We start from the raw sequence: 17,595 nt of genomic DNA, 5'->3' as shown, positions 1-17,595 counted from the left end.
ACACAAGGCAAACACAGTTCAGGAACAATAATTCAGCTTACATGAGACAGTACATCAAATGGGCAGAGTATTCACAGCACAGTCAGGGTTTAGATTGTCCAGCATAGAGAGAGCTGCTGAAGGTGCAACCTCACCCTCACATTCCCCTGACTAACTCAACTTACCAGGTTTTTATACCTTACCTGGTCTTCATTGAGGTGACGGTGTGGTTCCTTCCTGGCTACAGGAGGTTAACCCTTTCCTCAGAATTTGGGAGCGACCCACTCTGTCACATAGAGGATGACAAAGTTTGGGATGCTCCTATTCCAGAGAATGATCCTATGAGATAGGTAAAAGAGGGTCTGGTAACTGGATTTTCAGAGTAACTTCCCTAAACTATTATTAAAATACAATTGGTTTATTTAGGTCTAGTTAAAAAATGTCACATGTCCACACCAGTCTTTTGGTGCGAAGATACTGCCCCTCACACATGTTACCACTGTTACCACTTGTATTTTAAAAATAAAATATTTTTATTATCTATTTTTATTTGGGGGGGGGATTCTTTTTTTTTAGTGCCACTTAGACATTTCATCTAGTTCATCTCTAGACTTTTTCAAAGTGGATTGCCTATTTATTACCAAAGTATTTATACTGGAAGACCACTCCTTTCCATTTAGTATAATTGATTACACATTATAGTATATCCTAACCTCACATTTAAAGTCAATTCCTTTGCAAAAAACACAGATTAAAACCCAGTAATGACAATTCATAACATAGGAGATGAAAAAGAAATGGCAACAAATATAAATGTATGTACAACCTTTCCCAACATGTTCTCCTATAAAATGGCAGCAAAGGGTGGGAAGAAATGGCTTATACCATATGCCAAGAGAACACACAAGATCCCATTTCTCCGACTCAAGACTGTTCATCTCTAGTAACCACATCACCAAAATGGAGCAGCTATGTGCATCGGTGCACAACATCTGCAGAGTATCGCCCACCTCACTTACACTGAGGCCGTGCAGAGCTCCTGTGGCACATATGTCTTCTGTATAGCAACTGCAATGTAAAGAATCCCACCAAGACTCACTAAACTAATGCAGGATCAATAGCACCTGAGAGGACAGTAATACTATTTCACTGCAGTCTATGCTGACAAAACCAAGTTACTTTATACTTGGGTGGAGAACCCTTTCAAAGATTTACTCATTGGCTCCCAGTGACCTACAGTATAGTGAAGACGTCCTTATTTCCAACTATTATAGTGGATATGAGATTAATACATAGTAATGACTGAATGATGCTTTCTGTAGTCTAACATTTACACAATTTCTAGGGAGCACTAGGAGGTCTCCTCACTGGAATCACCTTGGCTTTTTGGGTTGCAATTGGAGGTTTTATATATCCTGCTCCGGTATCCAAGACACACCCACTGATACTAAGGACAGATCAATGCCAACTACTCAATGAAACTTTCAACGCCTCATTATCCACCATCCTACCTACCACACTGACAACTACCACTACCCTAGCACCAGAAAGGTAAAAATTTATTTAAGTTTGACGGATCAGGTTAGTAAATCTTCTGTGGTTAATCACCGACCAAAGCTCATGTATTGTATGTCATACACTTGTGTTGCAGAGTACTCTGGAGAGGTAAATCAACACACATCCACCAGTCTTGTGCTTTAATTACGTGTCATACAATAATATAAAGCATAGTGTTCTCACATTGCAACATATTAGTATTTTCACACTACATCTTAATACAGCAGTCATTGTTAGTCTGACAAACATCTGCACATTCCAAGGTTTCTGAAACTCAAAGGTTAGCAAAAGTCATTCTCTGTAATGTTCTGCATTTAAAGCTATGAATAACATAAAGGCACACGCCATCTTGTCACAAAGATGGAGTCTTATGTGGATAGTTTAATATCAGATTCTTCAGTTTGTTAATTACTTTTTTTATTTGATTAAAAAAATGTAAACAGATTTATATTGATGAATTTTTCATACATTAATGGTACATTGATTTCAGATTGTCTTATTGAAATGGCGAGTATTACTTATTCTTAACAAGTTAGATATATTATCTGTTGGCAGTACAAATTCTTACCCTCGCCTCGCAGGTGCCTCACATCACTACTCTGTACTACTGGGGTACACTGTTCCTTCCAATATCTAATGCTGAGTCTCTGTCTTCCGCTCTTTCCCCAGTACACTGATACCATCACATGTGGCCCTGTTAGTAACATACCAATTACCAACACATGTGCAGAGGTTACTGACTTCCACATGAACAACACATTCATCTGTGTTGATGTGCACATTCGGTTGATCTGTTGACTGTTCCCATCCTTTACAAAACCGGGGTCACACAGATGAACATATTCAAAACCACCTTAAAAATATATACCGGCTATTTTTGGCAGATCATTTTTAGAATATTCAGAAATACTTATTGAATGTATTATTGTTTGCACAATTTATTCAACGCCCTATTGTTGCAAGAACCTTCAGCTTACAAAATAATTACACAGAGGCATAGTTATGGGGAAAAAATGGGTCAGCTTTATTTATAATTAAGTAAATGACACAATGGAAAAGACGATAGATAAAGTATTTCGGCGAAGAAAGAACAGCCTCACTAAGCAACTTCGCTATTTGCTCTCCAGTTTGTCCTAGATAGGGGGCCAACTGCCAGCCCATCACCACAATTCAAGGTATCCAACTTCCATCCCAATGACACAAAGGGCCACCAGGACCAGTGATGCAACTGATCCCAGTAGGGTAGCAGCAGTCTATCCCACGTAATGGCAGGGAGAGCACCTCAAGCTCTAAAGGCAGAGAGCAACTGTGACCATTCTTTCCCACCACAAATAAAGCTGGCACTAAAACAAACCAACACACAAGTGAATTCCTTGCCAGAAAGCCCCTTCTCCTAGGACCAACACCATAACTCCAAAATGGCACCTTAAACTCACCCCTTTCACAGCCATAGGCTAATGTACATCAGGCCATACTAAGCACACCTCTACACTAGTTTATTCCTTGCACAACCGGTGCAGACTGACCCAGACTAGGGGTCTAACATGTTTCTTACATGCATTGTCTCCCATTTTGCACCACTTATGTATTGCCTGGTGGTGTATTCAGTACCTGGTGCTATAGTAACAATCTTTTCCTTCCGAAATTGCACGGATGCATTTCTGCAGATTGCACATTCACTGCAGAGAATACATTGTACTGATACATTTCTCTGTCCCCTTAGATCACAGTACATGTTATTTAATTGATGTTACATGTTCTTTTCTCCAGGTCTGTGCTTGCAGATAACTGGTACAGTTTATCATACCTCTACTATAGTGCTGTCGGCTGCCTTGGCTGCATCATCGCTGGGCTTTTGATCAGTTTTATAACAGGTAAGTGAATAATGTTTGTCTCTGTTATGGGTCGCAGTGTGAAATACCCAAATATGATGTCAGGGGTCGGATGTGATGAAATAGCCAGGATATTTATTAAACGCAGCAAGGTAATGCGGAGCCCATGAAGACTGGAGAGTACGTAACATACACACAAAGGACCTCATTCACAGCCGCTCGCAAAATGCAATCGCTCGCATCCAGCGTATGCAAATTTATCAAAGTGACGACATGGGAAGTGATCGCTTGCATCCAGCGTATGTGACATATACTATGACGCTGCCTGTTAATTATGCATGCCTTAAAAACGGCGTTGAAACACTCAGGCATGCCTGCGTTCGCACCTCCACACCCCCGTTATTAGTGTCCTGCCCCTGTTACCACCCACAAACGGCCTCTCCTGTCACTCATTTCACTGGGCTGTCTTTGCTGGGCGAGTGAGCGGGCTGCGATCGCAAAGAGTAGTTCACGCACGCGCAGAACGAAGCATGCGCGTTCACAAACCATCGGGCCACTTGCGAGTGCACAGCGCTTGTGAGCGGCTCTGAATGAGGTCCTAGGTACAGTCTATGGCTCTGATAGAGCCAAAATCACTCCAGGGCTTGCGGTCACTGAGACCCTACCGCAAGGGTCTCGTCGCAAGCCCGATGGTCGCGATGGTCTTGACCATCGCAACCATCATCATGGACGCTCGCATAAGCTGTGGGTGGTAACCCACAGCTATGCGAGCGTCCAAAAGGCCGCTTCGCAAAAAAAAAGAACACGCCCTGATTCAGAGCGGGCGCTCGTTCAGAGCGTCCGGCTCTGAATCAGGCCCAATGTCCACTAATATTTTTATGTGATGGTTTATTTGCCTGGTATAACAAAGCAAAATCACAATCATTTCAGACTTGATCCACCATAAAAAGGCCTCTAGTAACGTTAAAGCTGGGTACACACCTAAACAATCATCTGACAGATCATAAGTTTTACAAGTTTTGGTGAGATATTGTAAGAGTTGTAGGCACCTACGATCACGTTTTATTTCAAGAAAACCAGTTGCATCTGGCTTCATGGGAGTCCTAATATTTGTGAGAGGTGATAGATAATATAATGTTGGACAAACCTGGAGGTGTGTACGGACGCTCCATCATTCATTCTGTCCAATACTTCTGCTGCTGCTACTCCTGCAATCACGACCTTTCCAGCAGATGGTTTCAGGAGATGAGGCTTACAGAACGAATGGTAGATTGTAATAGGGGGTGCGCATGGATCTGCTTGTGCATCTGGACTTTCAACTGTAAGTGTAATTGTAAGAAGAATCGTATGTCAAGTATGAATGCACAAGGGTGTTCCTAGCTTTACAGATATGTGTGTAAAAGTGTCCTTTACTGGGCTTCCTGAAGGGAAATCTGCATCTCATCAGGAAGTTTAGGCCTCCTTGAAACATTCTATCAGATATTTTAAGTCCAGATAAGCTAATAAATGAAACTTAAAGATAATTACCTCCTCCCCTTTGAACTGTGCAAACAAGGGCCCTCATTCAGAGCCGTACGCTCTGAGCAGAGCGCACGCTCTGAATGAGGGCCGGGCTCCATTTTCATGGAGCGTCCTCCTGGACGCTCGTATAGCTGTGGGTCACCACCCACAGGCTATACGAGCGTGCATTGTGATGGTCGCGATGGTCGAGACCATCGCGACCATCGAGTTTGCGAGCCGGAGCCTGCGGTTGAGGTTTTCAACCGCAAGCTCCGGAGTGATTTTGGCTCTATCAGAGCCAAAATCACTCCCACTGACATCACTAGTGATGTCAGTGGGCCGGCTTCTGACGGGAGGCGTTCCCTTAGGAACGCCCCCGTCAGGGAGGCACGCCCCCGGCACGCCCACCAAAGGGGGCGTGCTGTCAATCAACATTGACAGCACGCCCCCTTTGATCGGACACAACGAGCGAAGGACTTTCCTTCGCTCGTCGCATCTGGCGCATGCGCACGACGGAGCTCCCTCCGTCGTGCGCATGCTCAGTCCATAACATCGACCCACTTGCGAGCGGACAGCCGCTCGCGAGTGGGTCTGAATCAGGCCCAAGGTCTTACTGCTGGTGTAAGTTCCTCTGTCATCAATGTCTTGAACAACAGAAAAGACAGAGTAGCAGACAAGGACTTATGTTGGGTACACACTGGATGATATATCGTCCGTCCAGTTGAACGGCCAATATATTGTGTGTGCGTTGGTGGGTGTGTACAGCCGATATGTCTGTGAATGACGTCGTTCACAGACATATCGCATCGGCTGTGCAGCACAGCCGATGGCCAATATACAGTTTCTGCAGACATACCTTCTCATCGTGCAGTGTGTATGGGCGGTCAGCCGACTGCCCATACATTTGCTGCAAAGTCCATCCGTGACTGACAGCTCAACTGGGTGGCCACAAGTAAATGCCCGCCATTTGTAACATGAGTCACGACACATCGGGACAACGATTGGAAAGTGTGTATGCACTAACCAATCATCAGATAGGACAGCGGATCGGCACCTGTAACCCACAAGTGGCTGAAGAGATGCTCTCTATGTATGTACAGCTAATGTGCATAGTGATTGTATCCCGAGAGGATCCACATTCACTGATCCCCACTGTAGGCAATAGCTAATGTGTGTTTGTTTCTGCCCCATAAACTGATACCGTTACTTTAATTAAGCAAACTTATGATTTAGGGGCCTAATTAATCTTATATTTAAATTTCATTGGCCTGTTTGTCTCTCTGGGTACGTATTCTGACACTCCTGCACCGATTGGGATGACACCAATGCAAGGTGGTCCAGTGACAGGTTTTAGGGGAGTTAGGGTCCCAGTCGGGCCTTCCGTTGGGGTACGCTGGGCAGAACTTTGACCGGGGGAGTCTGTTCTGATAATTCCACTGGATGGATTTGGGTGAAAACGTCACAGAGGGGTGGCATTGGTCGGATCCGGTACTTCAGCTAATGAGCAACAAAAAGCAGTCAGTCCTCCAAAAATTGCAATTTTCGGAAGGTTGCAGTATTTTAGAGTGTTAGGGCCTTTTAACAAGGGGGGTAACACAGCAGATTTTCCGTCTTTACGCTCACAAAAGCAGTCCCCATAGCTTTCTATGGTGACAGTGAGGAATCCCCATTTATCTAGCTGCAAAAAGCTTAACTGATTCTGAATAATCAGCCGGGCACATCATTACTATAATGCCATTTCATATTGTTACAGGTCGTGAGCACGGGAAGAACATTAGACCATTGCTAATCAGGCCAGTCTGCAACCTTTTGTGCTTCTGGTCAGATAGTTACAAGAAAAAGTGTTGGTGCGGAGTTCAACATGATCAAGTAGAAGATGAAGAGCTGGTAAGTGCACTCTAAATGCTTGGTTACAGGGAGAACTATATTGGGCCTGATTCAGAGATGGACGGAATTGCACAGACGCACAGAAGTGAAATGTGCAATTCCGTCCATTTAAAATGCAAATGCAGATGGAGGTGTCACACAACTCCTTGCTACATCTGCGTGGTCCCAGCGCTGCGAGACCGAGGTCGCAGCCTGGGGTCACCATCGTAACAATCGCGACAATCAGTTGCGATTGTTGTCCCTTGTACTAGGCTGCGGGAGCTGAAGCTTCCTGCAGCCTGGCCGGGTCCTGGCAGCTTGTGAGGAAGTCTGCGTGCACCCATGCAGACCCTGTCCTCTTCCCTCACGGAAAAACGGGGCGTCGCACCCCCCGCTTCTGGGAACGCTGCCAGGGAATACCACTGCTCTGCCTCCCATACGCTGCAGCTTGTCAATCGCAGACGGAGGGCTGCATATGCGCAGTACACCTCCTGCGTATGCACAGTCCTCCCAACGTCGGAGATGTGTGCTAACCATCGGGTTAGTGTACATTTCTGAATGAGGCTCAGTGTAGGCTGTGTGTCTGGACTGTGGCCCAGAGTGAGTGAACATGAGATACAGGCAAAGATGTATAAATCCTTGGGGCTCTATTTACTACAATCCGCACTGGGAATGCAGATTGTAGTGTGATATTACTGACTGAATTTGCATTGCAGGGATTTACTAAAAATCCCTCGCAGGCACAGAGATTGCGATAAAGCTCTGTCCCTGTGAATCCCCTCCACAGCCTTATCGCGGTATTTTCGCAAAAAATACCGTGACAAGTGCCCGCACATGCGCCGACCGGCCGCCGCTGCTACCCCCCGGCGCTAAGCCCCGCCCATAGCACTAAGCCCCGCCCCCGCAATCACGGACCCCCGCAACCCCTGTCCCCCACGACCCCCCCTCCCTTAATTGCACTTACCTGCATGATCCGGGCTCCGGTGATGTCCTCCATGACTCCGGTCAGCTGACATCCCATACTGCACTGGGACCCGGTCACCTGATGACCGGGCCGCAGTGCAGTATGGGAGACCAGCTGACCGGAGGGAGGACATCACCAGAGCCCCGAACTCCGGTCCCTATACTCAGGTAAGTTAATTTTTTTTTTTTTTACTATTAGATTTTTATTTTTTTGCAGTGTATCAGCTTGCGGTCTGTTTAGACCACACAGCTGATCACTGGGGCTGGCTCCGGGCTCTGCTCTGCATGTTAGAGCGGAGCAGGAGTCCGGTAACCGGGGGAGACCCTGGATAACGCCACCTCCAGGTGGTGTTATTATCACAGGGCCTCCCCAGGTATTTTTTCACAAGTTATTTTTAGTAATTTGCACACAGATCGCATTTCCCATTACAATTATGGGAAATGCGATCTGATTACTAAAAATAAGTGATACTTAGGGGTTGATATAGAATTTAACGATTTTTACTCCAATTGCCCTGTAGTAACTTTAGATGAAACTAAAATAATGTGAAAAGATTGTGAAAATACCATTTTGCACGTTATTTTAGTAAAAATAATGATAATAAATAGAGCCCTTGGAGAGAGAAAACTGTCATTTTACAGGCTGTGTTTGAAAAATGTCAGTAAGGAGCTGATTGGTTGGTAGTTTATCTCTCTCCATGACTTGATCCATCTATCCCACAGATAAATAGGAGCTGAATGGCTGAATTGAGAAACTTTGGTAGTGAGCAGCATTGTAATCTTGCTTCTACTGCTTTCATTACTTATTAAATTGTTATCCCTAAAGCTACTGTAACTACACACTATACAATTATTGGGCAGATTTGCAATCATCGGGTGATCGGCCTGATTTATTGTAGTTTGTACAAATGATCATTTTAGCATTTCACCGATAAAATGGTAAAAAAACGTACACAAATGCATTCTTTCGATTATCCAATCAATCAGCCAAGAACGAAGATCTCGGCCTCAATTTCCCAATATCGAGCAAGTGTGTGCATTTCTGATAATCTGCTTATATTTCCTATGTCTTCCTGTCACTATGTCATCCTCCTTGTGGGGGTACATATGCAAAATGAGTGTTGCATGGTGGAAAATCTGTAGCTTCTAATAATAAATTGCATAATGTGTAGTGTAACACAGATATTGGGGTTGGCAATTTGCTGAAATATCCCCCCGTTTCTTGTCCCGATCAAAAAAAATCGGACAGTGTGTAGCTAGCTTTAGTAGTGATATTGGGGCAGATGTTTTATAGAGGCAATTATCGTGCTGCTATAACGCTTCCTGCTTCACCTCTTTACCGAAGCAAAGCAGGAAGCACTAACGGTGAGATGTATTAACATCTCATCGGCCGGAGCGGGGGAGTGAAAACTACCCCCTCCGGACATCCCCACTAGAGCTCACAGCGCATCAGCCTAGTGCCGATGCGCTGTGTCTCACTCCAGGCCGGCTCCACTGAGCATGCGCGAGATCTCGCAAGCATCGCAAGATCCCGCGTGCAGCCCTAGAGCCGGCAACCGCTGCAGCAGGGACTGTCCCTGCTGGGGTGATAGGGCAATGCCAGCTGCAGCTGTCGACATCGATAGCTGCAACTTGGCCTTGTGGTAGGGTCTCGCTGCCACAAGCCCCAGAGTGCTTTCGGCTCTAACAGAGCCGAAAGCACTCCCACTGACATCACTTGTGATGTCAGTGGGACCGGCCCTAGACGGTAGGCGTTCCCATGGAACGCCTCCGTCTGGGCAGCCACGCCCCCGGCCCGCCCACCAAAGGGGGTGTGCTGTCACTCAACATCGACAGCACGCCCCCTTTGGTACGAGACCCGGAGCGACGGTTTGCCCGTCGCTATCCGGGTCTCGCACATGCGCACGACGGAGTCGGCTCCATCGTGCGCATGCGCACTGGGCCACCATCGACCCGCTTGCGAGCGAATAGCGCTCGCGAGCGGGTCTGAATCAGGCCCTAAGCTATTCTGTGAAAAATGCCCCTTTACAATTTAAATGATATGAGCCTCATAATAATAGAATTAAAACTCAAGAGCAAAACAAAATGAGAAACAAATATAGCTCAAATTTAAAATGTACAGATAGATTTAGAGTTGGTATGGGGTGGTGTTCTGGGTTATTAACTCTAAATTGCAGTGTAAAATTAAGACTATCCAGTATTTGCATACTACTGTACATGCAAAAGCAGTATTTTCCCTGCATGCAAGTACAATGCATTTGTAGTTCTTGCATGGTTTATTTATCTACAAACAAACTTGCACCATTTTATCGCATTGCTCCCAAATTAGATTCTGTATACAGTAATTACATATTAATACATTATTATTACCATTTGCACAATCTGAGCAGCTGACCACATTATTTACCACATGTATGATTTATAAATGTATTTCCCCATATATTTTCTTTAAAAGGATCATATTAGTTTGAAGAAAGACGTCACGATGACACCAGAAGCAGAGAAATCAGAGAAATCAGTGGAAAACACGTACGACAACGATTCCTTACGGAAATCTCCACCCGGTTATAACGCTAATGAAAACTCCTACACAAACACCAATGTAGAGAAAGAATGCCGAATGTAGATAATGCAATAGCCATGACGTTTACTGTAGCACCTAATGTATGTACTGCGGCAGTTAAAATAAACTGTTATTACCTGAGCATTGCTGTGATATATACAGTATATGGTTCCTGTATCTGTTCTGTTGAGAATTATGTCACTAAAGTGGCAAGCGAGGAGTCCGTTATTTATGCACTGTACAGATTCTATTATTCACCCATTTTGAACCCGGGTCTTTGTTCCATCTATAAGGTGATCTGAGGACTGTATATGCTTACGGTACGGATGTCCCACAAACTTTTTAGAATGTTATGTCATGTAATAAAAATATAAATTGTCTTTATACACCTGGAGTTTGTTTTCCCTTTATGCATCCCTTTGAAGTGGACGGGAAGGGAGAAGATAAAATTATTATTATTATTACCAGTTATTTATATAGCGCACACATATTCCGCAGCGCTTTACAGAGTTTATTTGGCCATTCACATCAGTCCCTGCCCCAGTGGAGCTTACACTCTATATTCCCTATCACATGTGCACACACACACACTAGGGTTAATTTATGTTGGGAGCCAATTAACCTACCAGTATATTTTTGGAGTGTGGGAGGAAACCGGAGTACCCGGATGAAACCCACGCAAGCACAGGGAGAATATGCAAACTCCACACAGTTAGGGCCATGGTGGGAATCGAACCCATGACCTCATTGCTGTGAGGCAGTAACGCTAATCATTACACCGTCTGTGCTGCCAAAAATGATATCTTTATGAGTATGATCCACATTTTTTATGTAAGCATGAAATGTAAGCAATTACTGGAAATTACCTGTACACTGAGGTGTCATTCTATATCCATTTCCTATTGAAAAAACACAGAGGTGTTGGCTGGAGAATACCTATATTGTTTTCTGTGAGCTCTTGAAAAGGATTATTGTTGTCATTAGTGTTTATATCTTCTTCCACATATGTATATACCCACTCGCATAGGAGAGATACCATCAGTGGAAGAAAGAAGAAATAACTTTTTCTGTATGGAACAACTTTTGGCGCAGTTGGAACCCCCTATTTTTTAATAATTGCAAAAGACTTTGGATAAGGTGGTGTTATATCTGTATGGGTGTATTGCAGCCGGAAGTTCTCAGCGCCTGAAACATTCCAACATTTTCTTTCTATGTGTCACTAAAGTGTATAGTAATTATCCTTCTTTTTTTTTTTTTAATATTCCTGTTTGTTGTAAATTACAAATACAAAATACTTTTATTTAAAGAGTTTGAGAAACGTGTAAAAAATGAATACAAGCTCTCCTACTCATAACATGTTAATATTATCCTAAATAATAATATTGGTATTATTTCCAATAATTTATGACAATAATGTACAATTTGTTTTGGGGTATTATATGTATAAATAGCTCTTATGTAAATAATGGCTATTTAAACTTGATTCAGTAAAAATATTTTAAATGAAATTTAATATCAACTATATCTCAAACTAAAAGCAGTGGTCAATTATGTGCATATAATTAAACACAAAATGATATATAATCATAAGTTCTTGATGTGCCCTCCTACATCTATCCTCAATACACCGAGCAGCGCGACATGCTTGGCGTGAGTGAGCCACCAGGACCCGTGCAACTCTGCCAGCGCCGGGCATGTTTTTTTCCAAAAAATGTATCTACGTCACATTGTGATGCGACTAGAACGATGCGACTATTTGCGACCGAGTCAGTGAACAGAACTTTGCATGGAAAAAAGCTGTGTAATACTTAGTGGGCGGCTTTACGCGACGCAGTGCGAGCGCATGATTTAAATAGCTGGCCCCTTTTAGCCAGCGAGCGGCCGTAAATAGCATCCAGGTCTGAATCAGGCCCTTACTTCTTAACCATAACAAATATGTAATCTTTATACGTCTTCTTCTTTTTTTTGAGGGGGGGGGGAGGGGGGAGCCAGACATTTTTTGGCAGGGGGGAGCAAAATTTATAGTTACGCCACTGCTATCAAGCATAAAATAACCTGTGCTTGAATGAGACTTGGACGAAATTGTGGCAATTTTTTTCTGTCAGACAGCCATTTGGTATATAGGGCCTGATTCAGACCAGACCATTTCTTACCTCAGCTTGTGACCTGACCATTCTCTGTCTATTTCTATTGGCTTTAATGATACTACTCCGTGTGCCAGGTCGTGCTGCTGACCGCTCTCCAGATTTAACATTCTGGAAGCCGTTTCAGGGTGCAGTAAGGTCCAGGCGTACCCAGGGGAGGTGGAGGGGTGTCTCTTGTGACCGTCACCTGTGCATTAGTCTTTGTGCCTTTGATCTAGGTTGTACAAATCTTAGCATTTAAACTCTTACAGAAGAAACATTTTACATAACTCCTAGTCATAGAAGACCATCAGATTGTTTTCTTTTGTGCATTGTCGTAGCAGAGTGACCAGGGTTAGAATGTATTAACAGAGCCAGGTCTCTTAACCGTACTCTGGGCCCTGGGAGTACTGATGGTGCGTGCTGGATTGGTAAAGTGCACAGCAAAGGTGCTTATAATGGTCAGTCCACAAAGGAACCAGCTCAACAAGTTCTTAGGTTTTTTAACCAGGCAAAAACACAGGTGGATTTAGACACAAGGATAAAGCAGGTACAGTATAACTGGGTATTAGATGTAGCTTGCAATGATAAAGGGCAGCACAGATGGTGTAATGGTTAGCATTACTGCCTCACAGTACTGAGGTCATGGGTTAGATCCCCACCATGGCCCTATCTGTGCAGAGTTTGTATATTCTCCCTGTGCTTGCGTGGGTTTTCTCAGGGTACTCTGGTTTCCTCCCACACTCCAAAAATATACTGGTAAGTTAATTGGCTCCCAACACAAATTAGCCCTAGTGTGTATGTGTGTGCACGGTATACAATCGGGAAGCCGGCTACCGGAATCCCTGCAGCCAGCTTCTCGACTGCTTTATCCCGCCATGGGATAAATGACCGGCGTCTATATGTAGACGCCTGTCATTTCCCCGATGCCGGGAGACCGGCGCCTGGCTTCCCGATCGAAGGGATGCCGGGCGCCGCATGCGGACAGCCGTGGGGGGGGGAGGGTAAGGTTTAGGGCACCCAGGGGGGACTTAGGGTTAGGCACCCCCCTGTTAGGGTTAGGCTAGGGGGAGGGAGGGTTAGTGTTAGGCACCCCCAGGGGGAGGTTAGGGTTAGGCACCCCCCCCTGGGGGACTTAGGTTTAGGCAGCGGGGAAGGGGGGGTTAGGGTTAGGCACTTAGAGGGGGGATTAGGGTTAGGCACAGGGGGGGAGGTTAGGGTTAGGCACCCCTAAGGAGGGTTAAGGGGTTAGGTTAGATTAGTTGATACTTACCTTACCACGATCGGGATTTCCAGCGTGCCGGGTTCTGTTGTTTTGTCAGGCTGCCGCTGCCGGGATTCAAACTCCCGGCCATGTGCAGCCGGGATATCATACCAATTCTGTGTGCACATGTGATAGAGAATATAGAATGTAAGCTCCACTGGGGCAGGGACTGATGTGAATGGCCAAATATTCTATGTATAGTGCTGTGGAATATGTGTGCACTATATAAATAACTGGTAATAAATATATAATTTATGCTGGGTGTTATAAAACTCTAGGTGGAATCGGAGCACACCCTAGTGGTGTGAGGTGCTGTGCTCCACTAGACAAGTGTCTGGGGCACCTGTGTGGCCCTCTATGGCAGAAATGCTGGGGAGAGTGTCAGGGCATGTCCTCCTAACAAGTAGCACATGTCCGAGGTCAGACCTCCTGTCAGAGTCATAGTAGTTCTTAGAGACCATTGGCTCTCACTAGTATGGATGGAGAAACCTACTTGTTTAATTGTCTTCAGGCTTATGCAACCCTCATTTATCCATCCTGGATAAATGAGGGTTTCATAAGCCTGAAGACAATTAAACAACTAGGTTTCTATTCTTTAAGGGTCAGTATGGGTTTGTAGGGGTTAATAGTATGATGACTAAAGAGCTTCTTGTGGGGTAAAGGCCAATGTAATGCACTTGGGGTAGGAATACAGGGGAGGTTTTATTTAGCCTGGTTTTCAGGGATTGGGACTCTTTGTTACAGTGAATTTCAGGGAGTCCCTGTGTCTGTTGCTAAACTCTGTTCTCTTCTGTTGCTGTCTGCATTGTTGTCCTTTGCATTGTGTTATCCCTGTATTGTCTTTATCATTGTATCCTTTTTATTCCCCCTTTGTTCTCCTTAACCATTCCTGACTGTGTTTTCTTTGTTCTGCCCCTCTTTATTCCTTTGTCTCCCCTCTCTGCCATGCCACATCAGATCATGGAGCCCCAGGATCGGTAAAATGTAAGTGCTGGATGTGTAAAGCAATACACAGTGTTGTAGCAGGAAGAGTCTGCTTGATAATGCCCATAAGTAGCACTTACCTCTCCAAAGAAGGATCATTCCATGAAGGTTGCCACCATCGCTGGATCTTTGGCTGGTGAGTATGCACTGCTCTTCATTATTGGAAAGCCTCCATCTGTAAAGCTTGAGGATCAGCTAGTCAGGATATGCCATTTTAATTCTGCGCCATTTTTGAGCCAATCAGGGCTTCTATCAAGTGGACCAATCACAGTTGGTTGCATGGAACAAATCACGGATTGCACATTATTTATCCCCCTCTTCACTCTTTCGTTTATTAGCCTCCACTAGGTGGTCCAATAGCGAAGGTCAATAGCAGAAGAGCTCTTGGAGACATTACCCTCTACTCCAACACAAAATATATAAATAATAATAATAATAATAATTCTATTAACTGTAAGGACAATTTGTAACAATGTATAGCTATTGTATGATACATACGTTTAAAGAACACTGGGCCTGATTCAGAGCCGGACGCTCTGACAGAGCGCTCTCTCTGAATCAGGGCCGGCCTTATGTTTTTTTAGAGCGGCCTCCTGGCCGCTTGCATAGCTGTGGGTGACCACCCACAGCTATAGCGAGCGGCCAGAAAGATGGTCGCGATGGTCAAGACCATCGCGACCATCGGGCTTGCGACGAGACCCTTGTGGTAGGGTCTCATTGCCGCAAGCCCTATAGTGCTTTCGGCTCTACCAGAGCTGAAAGCACTCCCACTGACATCGCTTGTGATGTCAGTGGGGCGGCCCCAGATGATAGGCGTTCCCATGGGAATGCCTCCGTCTGGCCAGCCACGCCTCCAGCCCACCCACCAAAGGGGGCGTGCTGTCACTCAACATCGACAGCACGCCCCCTTTGGTACGAAACCCGGAGCGACGGCTTGCATGTCGCTATCTGGTTCTCGCGCATGCGCACTGGGCCACCATTTAACCCGCTTGCGAGCGCTCAGCGGTCGCGAGCGGGTCTGAATCAGGCCCACTGTTACTGCAACAGATAACAGTGCACTGACATACAATAATACATATCAATGCTAAATCAACCTGATTTTGCCTTGTAAATTATTGCCACTTTAGGGGGAGATTTAATAAAGCTTGGAAGAGAGATAAAATTGTGTGAGATAAAGCACCAGCTTATAACTGTCATTTTTCAGACACATCAGCCTGTAAAGTGATAGTCAGGAGCTGATTGGTTGATGCTTTATCTCTCACAGTTTTATCTCTCTCCAAGCTTTATTAAATCTCCTAAATCTACAGTCTTAATGACTGAGATTATACTAGTTCATGGCAATCGCACCCTATTCCATATTACTGTATTATGGATTCAGAGCCGGATGCTCTTTGAGAGCGCTCGCTCCCGCAGTGAGCTTTCGGCTCTAATAGAGCCAGGAGCTCACCCAATGACATCACTCGTGATGTTAGTGGGGCCTCCCCCAAACGGCAGGCGCTCCTTCGGGAAAGCCTCCGTTTGGCCAGCCACCCCCCCTGCCCGCCTCCAAAACGAGGCAAGCTGTCAATCACAATCGACAGCTGCCCCGCTTTGGTGCGAGACCCGTAGCGACGGAACGCCCATCGCTGGCCGGGTCTCGCACACGCCGGAGCCGGCTCCGGCATGCGCATGCGTAGCGGGGGACCATCAACCCGCCTGCAAGCGCTGTGCGCTCGCAAGCGGGTCTGAATCAGGCCCTATATACCAAATGGCTGACCGACAGAAAAAAATTGCCACAATTTCGTCCAAGTCTCATTCAAGCACAGGTTATTTTATGCATGATAGCAGTCGCGTAACTATAAATTTTGCTCCCCCCTGTCAAAAAATTTCTGGTACCCCCCTCCCCCCCCTCAAAAACGAAGAAGACTTATAAAGATTACATATTTAAGATTAAGATTATTATGGTTAAGAACTAAGGGCCTCATTCAGAGGCGGTCGGAGGATGCAAGCGGTCGCTCAGAAACTGGGCAGCCACTTGCATCCTTACCGCCCACCTCTGTTGCGGTCGTTAGGCTGTGGGTTAACACCCACAGCTCTAACGACCGCTCCAGTGATGGTCGCCAGGGCCGGATTATAGGAGGGGCGAACGGGGCGGTCGTCCAGGGGCCCCCACACCTTGGGGGCCCCCACACTGCTGCAGATACTAACCCGAACCTGGCCAGATCCCAGCAGCAAAAAAAAATCACACAATCACACTCACTGACTCTAATGGGCAACGGACCCGACCATGGCTGACAGTGACTGTGGATGGAGGCGGGTACCTCACGGCATTAGGCCCCGCCCCCTACCCATGCACCCGTGAATCGTGGCATTATGACAGTAAGGGGGAGGGTCTACTGTGGTGAGGTGCCCGCGTCCATTCATCAGAATGCTGCAGCTGAAAAGGTAGTGCGTGTGTGCACGCTTCTTTCTCTCCCCCTCTGTCCCTTCCTCTCTCCATCTCTGTCTCTCTTCCCCTCTCTTTTCCTCTATCTTGATCTCTATCTCCCTCCCCATCCCTCTATCCTACTCCCTCCCCCTCTTTCTCCCCTTACTCCCTGTCCCTCCCTCCCTCTGCCTCCTCTCTCTTTTCTCCCATCATTACCACTCTACCTGTATCAGGACTATGTGACTGTACACTGCTGTCATTCTCTGTTGTAAGATGCATGCCATGACAGTACAATAGTACATAGTATGGCATATACAGTACTTGTATGTATGTTAGTAAGGGAGCATAATTGTACTGTGCCAACACTCATTCCTATATTAACAATATGTGGTTTAAATAAAGTTGGGATTTTTCTCCATCTCTTCTGCTGAGATGATTGAGATACTTCTTTCTGTGTGAGGGGCTGGCAGATCAGGTTGGATATTGTAGTTCAGTAGTAGCAGCTGTAGTGCTAAATCTCGCCTACACCGGATTGAGAAGAACGTGTACACATCTGC

General features: G+C 45.6%; 1 protein-coding gene across 1 annotated transcript in view; it reads left to right on the top strand.

Annotated features, from left to right (window-relative positions):
• Positions 1–10,329, top strand: part of LOC148525806 (sodium-coupled monocarboxylate transporter 2-like) — a 107,415-nt gene extending 97,086 nt beyond the window's left edge. Inside the window, exons 12-15 of the mRNA XM_088470461.1 lie at positions 1,325–1,530; positions 3,307–3,410; positions 6,622–6,755; positions 10,153–10,329. Coding sequence (XP_088326587.1) covers positions 1,325–1,530; positions 3,307–3,410; positions 6,622–6,755; positions 10,153–10,323 — 615 coding nt within the window. The 3' untranslated portion in view covers positions 10,324–10,329. The remainder of the gene's footprint in view (positions 1–1,324; positions 1,531–3,306; positions 3,411–6,621; positions 6,756–10,152) is intronic.
• The last annotated feature ends 7,266 nt before the right edge of the window (positions 10,330–17,595 follow it).

This window comes from Taudactylus pleione, unplaced genomic scaffold, assembly GCF_031769625.1.
Source record: "Taudactylus pleione unplaced genomic scaffold, aTauple2 ptg000100l, whole genome shotgun sequence".
NCBI lineage: Eukaryota > Metazoa > Chordata > Amphibia > Anura > Myobatrachidae > Taudactylus > Taudactylus pleione.
Note: the sequence above shows the minus strand (reverse complement) of the source record. Positions and strands in the feature narration are given on the sequence as shown.